Source organism: Pan paniscus, chromosome 7 (assembly GCF_029289425.2).
Source record: "Pan paniscus chromosome 7, NHGRI_mPanPan1-v2.0_pri, whole genome shotgun sequence".
NCBI classification, from domain to species: Eukaryota; Metazoa; Chordata; class Mammalia; order Primates; family Hominidae; genus Pan; species Pan paniscus.
Window position 1 is genome coordinate 158,248,831 of NC_073256.2, and position 13,017 is coordinate 158,261,847.

The 13,017-nt window shown below is 37.2% G+C and overlaps 1 protein-coding gene across 32 annotated transcripts in view; it reads right to left on the reverse strand.

Moving 5' to 3' along the window:
* The window catches only part of PTK2 (protein tyrosine kinase 2), a 345,218-nt gene that overhangs the window by 196,220 nt on the left and 135,981 nt on the right, over window positions 1-13,017 (reverse strand). For all 32 annotated transcript variants that reach the window (XM_063606925.1, XM_055116999.2, XM_063606932.1 and 29 more), the window contains one exon: window positions 12,383-12,470. In XM_063606925.1, the coding sequence (XP_063462995.1) occupies window positions 12,383-12,470 (88 nt within the window). The remainder of the gene's footprint in view (window positions 1-12,382; window positions 12,471-13,017) is intronic.

The following is a 13,017-nucleotide window of genomic DNA, read 5'->3' on the forward strand; positions in this document are numbered from 1 at the left end:
TGTGTGTGCCCATGTGTGTACTTGGGTGGGAGCACATGCACACATACATGTGTGCACACACACAATCTGATTTCTCAAACTTCAAAAATTTGCTTTATTTCTTGGATTTTTTTCATGACATCTTCTAATAAATCTCATCTAAAAGTTTTGAATATCAGGGCATTAGGATTAAAAGTCAATTCTCACTATTAAATTCCCGAAGATAATAAACTGAGCACCTAAAACCCATGCCCTACTGTGTGGTGGATACAACGGTGAAGAAGACAGACTTCTTATTTGCTCTCACTGAATGCACACCCTGTTGGTAGGTACAACAGATTAACGACAGTTAAATATAACGTATAAACAACAGATCAGTGCTTGCTAGAGTTAGGGATGGGACAGCATGTGACTAATAAAGCAACAGGGATTTTGTGTCCACAGGATAGTTCTGTATCTTGATTATGATGATTACATACATTTGCACCTGTGATAAAACTGCACAGAATTACACACACACACACACATTTGAATGTGTGTAAACATTAGTGAAATCTGAATTAGGTTTGCAGTCTAGTTAACAGTATTCTGCCAGTATCAATTTCCTTATTCCTATATTGTATTATATCATGACTGAAGTGGTAATTACTGGACTGTATACAATTGTCAAAACTCACTAAACTGCATACTTAAATTATTTTATTGTATGTAAATTATACCTCAATAAAACAAATTTTGTATTTTAAAATGTGTATATGTTGTACGGGAAATGTATGGGTACTACGCACAGGTAAATGGAAGGCTTTATGTGGAAAGCACCATTTAAATTAAGAGCTGAAGACTGAGCAGAAGTAACCTAATTCCAGGAAAGAAAAGGCAAGTTATACAGGAAAATGTTAACTCAGCGGCAGGTCTGGGATGCTCAAATTCTGTTCATTCCCACGAAAGGCATATTTTTAGGGCTGGCCCTTAGTCTCTTAGAAACTAAACCCCTGAAATGTTCTGTCTGATAAGAGTGCTTCTGCATACCTGAAGACGGCCACAATTTGACCATCAACTGGTGAAAAAACTGGCCACCAATTTGAACCAGATAATTTATGCACACACTGTTTTGACGGTAAACACCTGTTTTCTCTCTAGGGTCTGGAAAGTGAATAAATGAGGTCAGTCACGTAGGCGCTGTATGCCTATGAGACTGACCTCCAACACACACCTTAAACACTCAAGCTCAGGCCAGAGTCTCTGCTTGGCAAACCTTTGCATATGATGTCACACTCTTTTTTTTTTTTTTTTTAAATACTTTAAGTTCTAGGGTACATGTGCACAATATGCAGGTTTGTTACATATGTATACATCTGTCATGTTGGTGTGCTGCACCCATTAACTCGTCATTTACATTACGTATATCTCCTAATGCTATCCCTCCCCCCTCCCCCCACCCCATGACAGGCCCCAGTGTGTGATGTTCCCCGCCCTGTGTCCAAGTGTTCTCATTGTTCAATTCCCACCTACGAGGGAGAACATGTGGTGTTTGGTTTTCTGTCCTTGTGATAGTTTGCTCAGAATGATGGTTTCCAGCTTCATCCATGTCCCTACAAAGGACATGAACTCATCCTTTTTTATGGCTGCATAGTATTCCATGGTGTATATGTGCCACATTTTCTTAATCCAGTCTATCATTGATGGACATTTGGGTTGGTTCCAAGTCTTTGCTATTGTGAATAGTGCTGCAATAAACATACGTGTGCATGAATGTCACACCCTTTATTAACCATGAGTGCTTCTCCTTCAATTATCAAAAATATACAAGAGTGAAAAAGGGAGAAGAAATGTACACAATTAAATCTTCAAACCACAGAAAATAAATGTTCTAATAAGAGAGTTAGACTACATTACATTTTAGCTTCTGTCTGGAAAAGGGCAGCTGATAATTCCTATACTGAGAATGCCAGGCTTAAACTAAGATTTACCTCTTAGACCTGCAATTTCAAAATGTATCTTAACTGACAGCTTTAAGGCCAAGAAAATATAGAGAAGGAAGTCAATTTCTAATGACACAATTATCTGAAAACTTGTAAAAATACAAAAGAAAACTGGAATAAAAATAAAAGGAAGTTGACCAATAAGAAATAAGTATGCCCTGGCACCTCACATGTTCCTATAGTTAAGTTTAGATTCTATACCATAGAGTAAAGTTACAGTTTTAGACTCAGTATTTTCTTCAACTTCCTATTGCAACTCCTTTTGTCAAGGAAACCACTGATTATTTAATGTCATTTAAAAGCTAATGGGTGGACATACTCATTCTAAGTCTTAAAACATCTGTAGGAGTAAACAATGACAGACTCGTATCAGGCTCAGGCATCTGAAGAGCTGAACATTTCAACAGTGCTAAAAGATTTCTATACAAGTTCAGCATCCTCAATGCAGATTAATATGACTTCTTGACTAAACATGGACACTGGCCTTCAAACTAACAGCCACCATCATTTGCAAAAAGTTGCCAATGAAATACTTATAACTTTAACAAATGAAAGTTGTGAGAGAAAAAATAAATGTTACACGGTAAAGAAAAAAAATTTGATTCCGGGGTAAAAGAAACTGTTCCTGCTTTCTCATGAGTCATTAGCTTTATTGTCAAACTCATTTTTATAAATTCCTGCTCTATATACTGTTGTAACAGTGAATACTGTTATAACAAGATTCTAACTTATTTTTAGAATGTGCTAATTAATATATTTCAGAATATTCACAAATAGGTCAAAATATTTAGTGAGTCATTGAAATTTTCACATTGGTAGTCACATTTAGGCCATCTTTTAATGAAGCTATGTGCATCCTTAATAATTATGTCTAACTAGTAATATAACGCTCAAACACTCATCAGTGTTTTCCTCATGACCCCACCCAAAACGGACTTGGATGAATTTTCAGAATGAGAAATAATAAAATTAGGGCAGTTTATTGTAATCTATCTATTTCCCTCCCTCTCTTCTTTTCATGGGATAGGGGTGGTGGTAGAAATAATTTAAACATAATAATTTTATTTCTGCACTGGCTAAACCAAATATATATATGTATGTATAAAATATATGTATTTTTAGAAACTGGGTCTTGCTCTGTCACCCAGGCTGGAGTACAGTGGCACAACCATTTCTCACTGCAGCCCAAACTCAAGCACAAGTGGTCCTTCAGCCTCAGCTTCCCAAAGGGCTGAGATTACAGGCATGAGCCACTGCATCTGGCCCCATTAAAAATATTGATTCATTTACATAGAAATTAAAAGAGAACACTAAGGAGTGTGTTCACTATGTGCCAGACATTTCTAAGAGCTTTGATATGCTGTTTCACTGAAGACTCACAACAATCCCCTCTGCCCATTTTCTAGACTTAAAAAAAAAAGGGGGGGGGCGGGCGCCACGTGTGGTGGCTCACGTCGGTAATCCCAGCACTTTGGGAGGCCGAGGCGGGTGGATCACGAGGTCAGGAGATTGAGACCATCCTGGCCAACATGGTGAAACCCCATCTCTACTAAAAATACAAAAAATTAGCCAGGTATGGTGGCGGGCGACTGTAGTGCCAGCTACTCAGGAGGCTGAGGCAGGAGAATCGCCTGAACCCAGGAGGTGGAGGTTGCAGTGAGCCAAGATCGCACCACCGCACTCCAGCCTGGACAACAGAGCAAGACTCTGTCTCAAAAAAAACAAAAAAAGAAAACCTAAGATCAGTTAAGAAAATGAACAGACAAGCCACAGACTCAGAGAAAATACTAGCAAAACATAACATGACAAAGGACTAGTATGCAAGGTACATGAAAAGTCCTACATTTTAAAATCATAGAGACAGAAAGTAGAATGGTGGTTGCCAGGGGCTGCAAGGAGGACAAATGGGGAAATATTGTCTATAGACTTTCAGTTTTATAAAATGAAAAGAGTTACAGAGAAGGATGGTGGGGATGGTTGTGCAATATTATGAATGTATGTAGCACTGCTGAACTGCACACTTAAAAATGGTTAAGATGGTAAATTTTATGATGGTAAGTGTGTGTTCTACCACAATTTAAAAAAAATTGGGAAGAAAAAGCGTACGATTTTACAATACAAATTGTACAAAAAGGTTTAAGCAGATTTTCAAAAAAGGAGACCTACTAACATTCAATATGCACATGGAAGAATAAACAACATAAACAATGATTATTAGTTGGTACCCAGAGAAGTGAACATAAAAACCACCACGATTCAACCACATACCCACCTAGTCAAAAGGCTAAAACAAAACAATGACAACATCAAATGTTGGATAGAATGCAGAGCAACCAGAACTCTCATACATTACTGGAGGAAATATAAAATCACACAACCGTAAAGGATCAAAGGGTAGATACAAATTTCATTTAACATGAAAGTCCCAGCCCATGTTCACAAAAAGCTTGCCAAAGAATGTTCCCAGTCATCTCAATAATAGTTTAAAAAAAACAAAAACAAAACCAAACAGTCCAGAGGTTCATCAACAGAAAAATGGATAAATACACTACGATATATTTATATAATACTACTCAGCAAGAAAACTACCGAAATCTCAAAAACATGAGAAAAGAAACTTCACATAAAATAATACGCACTACATAATCTGTTTATAAGAAATTCTAAAACAGGCAAAACTAAACTACGGTGGGAAAAACACAGGAGCAATGGTTGCTTGTGGCAATGACTGGGGGCAAGGATTGACTGGGAAGGGTCAGTGGGAAACTTCCTGGGGTGATGGTCATATTCTACATTCCAGAGGCATTCAGATTATTCTGGTGTATGTATCTGTGAAAACTCAATAAATGTATACTTAATATTTATATATTTAACTGTGTATAAATCAAAACAAAAACCATAATTGAATACTGAATTCTAGGTTAACGATACTTATGTTGAAGTGTGCTGACACTTGAAACTTACTTTGAAATGTATGAAAATTTAAGATGGATTAATGGCTAAAGGGATGGAGAGATAAAAACAGTTATGTGATAAAGGAAGCATAACAAACGTTAATGGTAGAATCTAAGTGGTGGGTATGCTGGTGTTCATTATAAAATTCTTTCAACACTGCAGTACATCTGAAGTTTCATAATACAATGTCGTAGAAAAAATAAAACTTTGAGGCACAGAGAAATAACTTCCCCACAGTTAAAGTTAAGCCATTGATCAGAGTGATCACACTCAGCCCATGAAGCTTGTTGACGCCAGTTTAAGTCTCCACATAGTGGCCTTTACCTTCTTATATAGTATTAGCAGAACAGTGAGAATGACATTTTTTGCAACCTGGATCTGAACTCTGTCATCCCTTCGCACTTAACTTTCTCTGGCTTCTCAGTGTCTTCACAATCAAGGTCAGATGACTGAAAAGGGCATCTCAAGCCATCCCTTACTGTCTCATCTCTCACCCTGCCCTCCAGTCACACTGGCTTTTTATCAGCTCCTTGAATCTCCAAGCTCCCTTCTACAAGGGGCCTTTGTATCAAATCCAAGTGTGGAAAGGCAATTAAGCATCATAACAATTCAATGACTTAGGATTCCAACAGTATTGCTAAAGGGACCTGCTATATAAACCAGGACCAGATTCTGGATGCATTATAACAATTATTCTTACATTACTGGGGTCACAAGGTAAAGGAAAATGGGGCAGAGGGACGAAATAAGAACAAATACAAGCTAAGATCCTAGTAGAAGCCATGGGCTGTAAGATACAGGAACAGAGGACATGTATGCTCTCAGCTGGCTGAGGACTGACCACTTCTCCTTACTTCCGCCAAGTGAGAGAGCTTATCTTGAGATTCATGTAGTAAGGCGGTATCTTCAAAATCTACTCAAAGGGTCTCCATTTGGTAGTAACTTGTTTCCAAGCAAACAAATACAAACCTTTAGAGGAAAGAATCCCCAAACTAGGTAGGCCCTCAAGATTTCCACATGTGAAGTTCAACAAAACAAGAGTTCAGAACTCACACACAAGGAAAAAAGTCACTGTGAAAGCCACCAACAACAAACATGAAGAGCCCAAGGACTTCAGATGCTATAATTCACATTCAGAATAGAGACATTCATTACATATGAAATGGTAAAAGAAATATTAATAAAAGGCAGATAGATTAGCAAATAATAAGGGCCATACAAAGTGGCCTGGCAATTTTAAAAAGTTTTTAAAATCATAAGCAAAAAAATCAACAAATGCACCAAACATAAAACTGGTCACGGTTGAGGAGAGCTGGTAATCTGCCAGACTAGACTGACCTGAATTATGTATCCTTTAGAAAGACAAGAAATTAAAAACACGAAAAACAAGCTAACACATATGGAGAGACTGAGGAGTTCTAACATAGATCTAACCCAAAATCCCAGAAGAAATAACAAAAAACTAAGAAAAGGTCATATCAGAATAGACAACAACTAAGACATTTCCAGAAATGATGAAAACGACATGACCCCCTAGAGGTACAGGTAGCATGACACAGATCAAGCAAGGGCAGAAAAAAAAAAGAAAGAAAGAAAAAAAAAAAGAAAATCCACGACTCGTTTGTAATGAAGCTGTAAAAACCAAAGAGAAAAAAGGATCTTCAAGCCATCCAGACAGAAAAGACAGGTCACCTACACAGAAAGAAAAAATGAGAGCTGAGTTCTCAACAGCAAATAAACAATTAAAGACAGTAGGAAATAACCATCAAAATACTGACAGAAAATGCCTACCCTGATTTGTGTACCCAGCAATACTATTTTTCAAGCAGGAAAAAAAAAGTACATTAGAAAAATGGATCTAAATAACACAATTAAAAATCTTGAAATAATGGCTATTTATTGAGCCTGTGCCAAACAATTACAGAAGACACATTCCACTCAAGCAAAACTGGAACCTTAACAATATCTAAATATGTGCAAGGTGATGAAACAAGTCCATACAGAACTTAAACAATTAGTATCAAATGAGCCAGTCTCTAACTACAATGCAAAATTATTTTCAAAATGAGCCAAAAGAGATAAATTATTAAATCCACGGATGATCACTTTTCCATTTATACCAACAAGGTATACTGAATGTCCTGACCAACCTCCTAGCTGAAAGCAACTAAAACTGCTGAACAAATTATTTTTTTAAAATCTTCTTGAATGCTTACGTGAGCTGGGAAAAACAAAACAGAAAATACTCAAGCTAATGACAGGAATAGAGAAGTCTATGGGAGAACTTAAGGTCAGCTTTTACCTTAAGGGTAGAACTGAAGAATAAAAACATGTTGTAAAGCATGACAACTGGCAAACAAAAGCAAGCATGGGAATGATAAATACAAAATTCAGGATAATGGTACACTGAGTGGAGTGAAAGGGCAGTGTGTACAGTGAGGTGGGCCACAGGAACATGGGACAGGGAAGTATCAGGATGTTCTTTTCATCTGAGCAGTAGGGTCATGGGTATTCATTTTATCATCAATTATCACACCTTATAAAAGAATAAATATATATCAGATATTATAGAATCTACAGAATTAAAAATTATCAATGTCATCAAATTCTGAGCCCCATAAAAATCACTGATTTAGCCTAGAATTCAGTGGAAGTATGTTATGTATATATGTATCCATCTTAAATGTTTGCATCAAATATTAAAGACTTTAAAGGTTAGAGAATGTGTATCATCAAATTCTGAGGCCATTATAAAGTGATTAATTTATCTCACACTTCAGTGAAGGTTCTCACACACAATACTTACGTAACGTTTCAGCTGCATTCTCAGATAAATATACGCTGGCTATAGAAAGCTGACGAGGACAATTACTGATTTATCTGTCGCCCCCCCCCCCCCCACCCCGCCCACCCCCGACATGTGTGTTTAAATAGCAGAAACCTCTGGATTCCAAACTGATTTTGCAACTTTGGAATTAAACCCTTTCCCAAGTTGGGTGCTGCCTGTGTAGGACAACATATGGATCACTTATAACAGTTCTGGAATTACGAAGCATGTAGCAGGGCAGATTCTGCATTGAGACTTTACCAGGAGAAGTCAAATATATAATTACTTACCAAACCAGCAATAAAAACTCATACTATATTCAAAACTTTCTTGCCAGATCAGGCTAAAATTTAAAAATATGCATTTTTTCCCCACATAAACGAAAATTATACAGGTTTTATACATGGCCTGTTTTAAACAACAGCATTTAATGCTGATAATACCTTCCACATCCATGAACAGTTGTACCTCCCTGTTAATGAGGGATACATAAATTTGAAACTCAGTACAACTAACCTGTTGAAAGACATCTGCAACGCCTCTAATTTCTTTCTTGTTACTGTAATATGCTTATAAGCATCCTTGTACATGTATGCATACATGTGTGAATCTTACTTCTTTTGAATAAATTCATAAAAGTAGAATTATTAGGTCCAATCATAGGAAACTGCCAACGTTTCAACTGTTTTTTACTTACAGTAAAGATGGCAGTCAACAGGGTCACCCAACAAACTGGAGGACATGAACATATTCAAGGCTTTTGGTATATTGGCCAATTCATTCATTTTGACAAATCATAGTATTTTGTTTTTGTTGAGACAGGGCCTTGCTCTGTCGCCCAGGCTGGAGTGCAGTGGCATGATCTTGGCTCACTGCAATCTCTGCCTCCTGGATTCAAGCTATTCTCCTGCCCCAGCTCCTGAGTAGCTGGGATACAGGTATGTACCACCATGCTCTGCTAATCTTTTTATTTTTAGTAGAGATGGAGTTTTGCCATGTTGGCCAAGGCTGGTCTTGAACTCCTGACTTCAGGTGATCCACCCGCCTCAGCCTCCCAAAGTGCTGGGATCACAGGCGTTAGCCACCGCACCCAGACAATCATAGTATTTTCTTTCTTCCTCCCTTCCCTTTTTATGACTTTGGTACCACCTTTAACTTCCTCCAATTACCATTACTTGAGCCTGAAATACTAGCACGGAAAAACAACGACATTGCCAATCACCAATGGGAAAGGAATGTGACCATGACTATACTTTCTTTTAAAATGTATGTACTTGATAAACTATTACAAAAGGATACACAAAATGAAAGTGATTATTAGAATAGAGATAATTTAAGTAATGTTTTAGAATTATTTTTTGAACTTTCTAAAAGTGTGCCATGCCAAGCATGGTAGCTCATGCCTGTACTCCCAGCACTTTGGGAGGCCAGGGCGGAAGGACTGCTTCAGGACAGGAATTTGAGACCAGCTTGGGTGGGTAACATAGCAAGACCCCCATCTCCACAAAAGACTTTTTAAAAATTAGCGAGGCATCATGGCACGCACCTGTAGTCCCAACTACTCAGGAGGCTGAGGCAGGGGGATTGCTTGAGCCCAGAAGTTCGAGGCTGCAGTGAGGTATAATCATGCCACTACACTCCAGACTGGGCAACAGAGCAAGACCCTGTCTCTATAAAAATAAAATAAAAATTTTAAAAATATTAAAATGTACCATATAATTTAACAAATTTTTAAAAATTAAAAAGACAAGAAGAGAAACTGTAGAAATGAATGACAGCAAAGAGTGGGGTGGAGGAGCTGAAAGGCTCTACAGAGCGCACATAGGAAGGAAAAAGGCAAGCTATGTACCATCCCATAATGTGCAGCTCACACTTGTATGGTGATATGCAAATGGCAAATGCTGAATCCTCTAAGTCTGTTACTGTCTACAGAATGAAATTCAAAATATCACTGGGCAATTATATGGCAGACAATTTTATCTCATATAATGAACTTAACAGTCCTATACAATAGTTATTCCATATCTATATTTTAGTATATGAAACAATTAAGCACAAAGAGACTCAGAGGTACCTAAAATCACAGAGCTATTATATATACAGAACAAGCACACGACTGTATTCACTGCATATTCCTTTAAGCGAAATTTCATTAACACTTAACTATACTTAGTGAATGCCTTGATCAGAATTTTTTTTAGACCACTCTGACTGGATGGCAGTATCAGGGATAGACTGAATTTTTAATAGGTTCATTACACTTAGCTTTCTCTTGGGTTTTATAAAGACCGCTGAACTGAATTCTATAGACTACCATAAAATATATCCTATTAGTAAAAGAAAATCTGGGATACACTGGTATGTGCAGTACTCACTTTATCATATAGGAAAGTCTTCCAACAAAGAAAAAGTAGGACAACCTAGTAACAGTGTGAACTAGGAACAAAAAAGTTGCAGACTTTTAGGTTAGCCTAGAAATTATAAAAAGGAGTCACTTAAGCCTGTATTATGCATTCTGGAAATCAATGTTACTAAAGTACCCATGTATTTCCTCGGTGGGTAGAATTTTTTTTCAAGGAAGTAATACGAGTAGTGACACAGATCACATACCAAGAGAAAAATGCTACATAAACATGAGTTATTTAATCTCTCTTGTTATCTCCTTCGCCAAAATATGAAGTTCAACAGATTCCTAAAGGATGAGATGTAATAATACATGAGAACCAGTCTGTAAGATGAAAATTATTTTTGCAATGAGTAGGCTTCCAATAAGCTCAGCTAGAATCTAAAAACGCCTTCTTAATCTTTCCATTTTACCAACTTAACTCCCTTTCATATTCAACTCTGTATTATTGTAAACCCTCAAAACTTGTCACCAATCCCTTACCTCAAGGTTCCCCAAACCCTGGGCCATGGATCAGTACCAGTTAGTAGCCTATTAGGAACCAGGCCACACAGCAGGAGGTGAGCTGTGGGCAAGCGAGCATTACCGCCTGAGCTCTGCCTCCTGTCAGATAAGCAGTGGCGTAAGATTTTCATAGGAGCGCAAACCCTGTTGTAAGGTGCACGTGTGAGGGATCTAGGTTGCGCATTCCTTATGAGAACCTAAGGCCTGATGATCTGAGGTCAAACAGTTTCATCCCGAAATCACTTCCCCACACCCCACCCTGCCACACCCTGTGGCCCTGGTCTGTAGAAAAACTGTCCTCCTCAAAACCAGTCGCTGGTGCCAAAAAGGTGTTAGGTAAAGCAGCAGGCCCCAACCTATCTCCTACGTGACTACTTCTTCACAGACAAGATGAAAACAGACACACCCCCGCCAACAGCTGGAAACTTCCTTAGCCTCCTACTCTCTCAGCTTGAATCTTTTAAATGGTAACATCTATCATTATCTCACATAGAAAAATATAGAACAACTTACCTTCTTACCTCCTTCTTTTGAATCTAATCCACCATTGCTCTTTCATGGCAGTAAGTGCCTAGACTTACATAATAAGCCTTTTTCTTCCTTATTTTCATATTCTGTTTTAGTTCAATCTCTGGGTCCTATCAAATCCATCCACTAAATTTGCTTATTATAATATACTTTCACTTTTATTTAATTTCTTGCCAGAATGATTGAAGAGCCTCTAAACATGCTTGCAACCTTTTAAAAATTCAATGTATCCCTGATACTGCCATCTAATCAGAGTGGTCTCAAAAAAAAAAAAATTCTGGTTACGGCATTTGCTAACTAACGTTTTTAAATGGCTCCCAATATCTGCAGGAGAAAACCTAAACCCCTGTTTACATGATGTTTGTGGTCCCTCTCTCACCAAAATGTTATGAACTATTTTAGCTAAGACTGCACCACATTTTCTCTCTCCCCTCCGTGTTCTTGTCTAGAAAACACAACTCTTCCTTTTCTACAAAGTTGGAGACTCCTCAAATGATGCTTTTCAGTGGAGCCATCTCAATACCAAATCTATACTGGGTCAGCAGACTCTTCTATGCACAGTCACGTCATTCGTGCTTACTAACAGCAAAGGCTCAAACACAAAGCAACTGATGGCAGGAATCCTCCACTAGACAGAAGAATTTAAAGGTGTGGATTATGCGATTTATTTCTGCATTCCAGGTCCAGAATAGTTAGTTAATAAATATTTTTATTAAAGCAAAAAAAATTACCAAGTACATTTAATGACAAAATTATATGTACAAATGTCTTCCTGATGTTTATTAGCATTTTTGGCATTTTACCTTACATGTATTTATTGTCTATCTAATGCCTTACGGGGTAAAAAGCAAAGCAGATCAATTTTATATGGGTATAGTTGGCTCTGCAACAATCTCTACCTATGACAAATTCATTGCTATTCAGGCATAATAATTGTATTTAAATTATAGCTCAAGAAATGATTGTAGACCTACTGTCTCCATATAATAGAAGTTATCTTTTAAGATTTGCTCAAGTATACAAAAGCTCACAAAGAACAAAAAAAGTAATAATTTCTTATTGGTTAAAAGATTCTTACTGCCATTCAGCAACAAATTTCGATTCCTCCAAATGTGAGCTTTAATCAAATTTGAAAATAAAAATATGCAATAAATAGGATTCAAAGAAACAAACAAGAAAGTATATTAAAGCAGCCTCTAATACCTGTTGATAGAAGAAATTCAAAGTTGGCTTATCTTCAGTAAACTGGTTTAGAAATCCTTTTGGCAAATAACGAATTCTCAATTCATATCTAAAAATAATTCACAAAACAGAACAATTAGAAATCAGTCATTTTCTTAATTTACAGTCTACAATTATAATATTGTGAGTATAGCATTCCTAATTACTCTGAAAGATGATTTCAAATATAAGCTATCATCAATTATCTTTAAATGTAATTTTTAAACATTTTAGCACAAAAAAAGAGCACATATCATAAATGTGCTACAGCTCAGTGATTCAAGGAAACAGAGCATAGTAAGAGGCCCAGAAGTCCTTCCAACCCATGGGTCATTCTCCACCACTGCTCAGGGGAAGAACTGCCCTGACTTCTAACATCTTCCACGACTTCCCACGTCTAAATTTTTATCAGTGGAATTGCACAGTATATACTCTTACTTGTTCAGAAAGCTAAGCTTTAAGAATGGATAAAACAAACCAACATCACCAGAATGCTCTTTATCTTTCTCATTCTCTCTTTATGTGTATGTGTGGCTCTACCCATATGAACACTCTTATAAATGTCTTCTGGTAAACATATGTACACATTTCGGTTGCATATATACCTAGGAGCACTG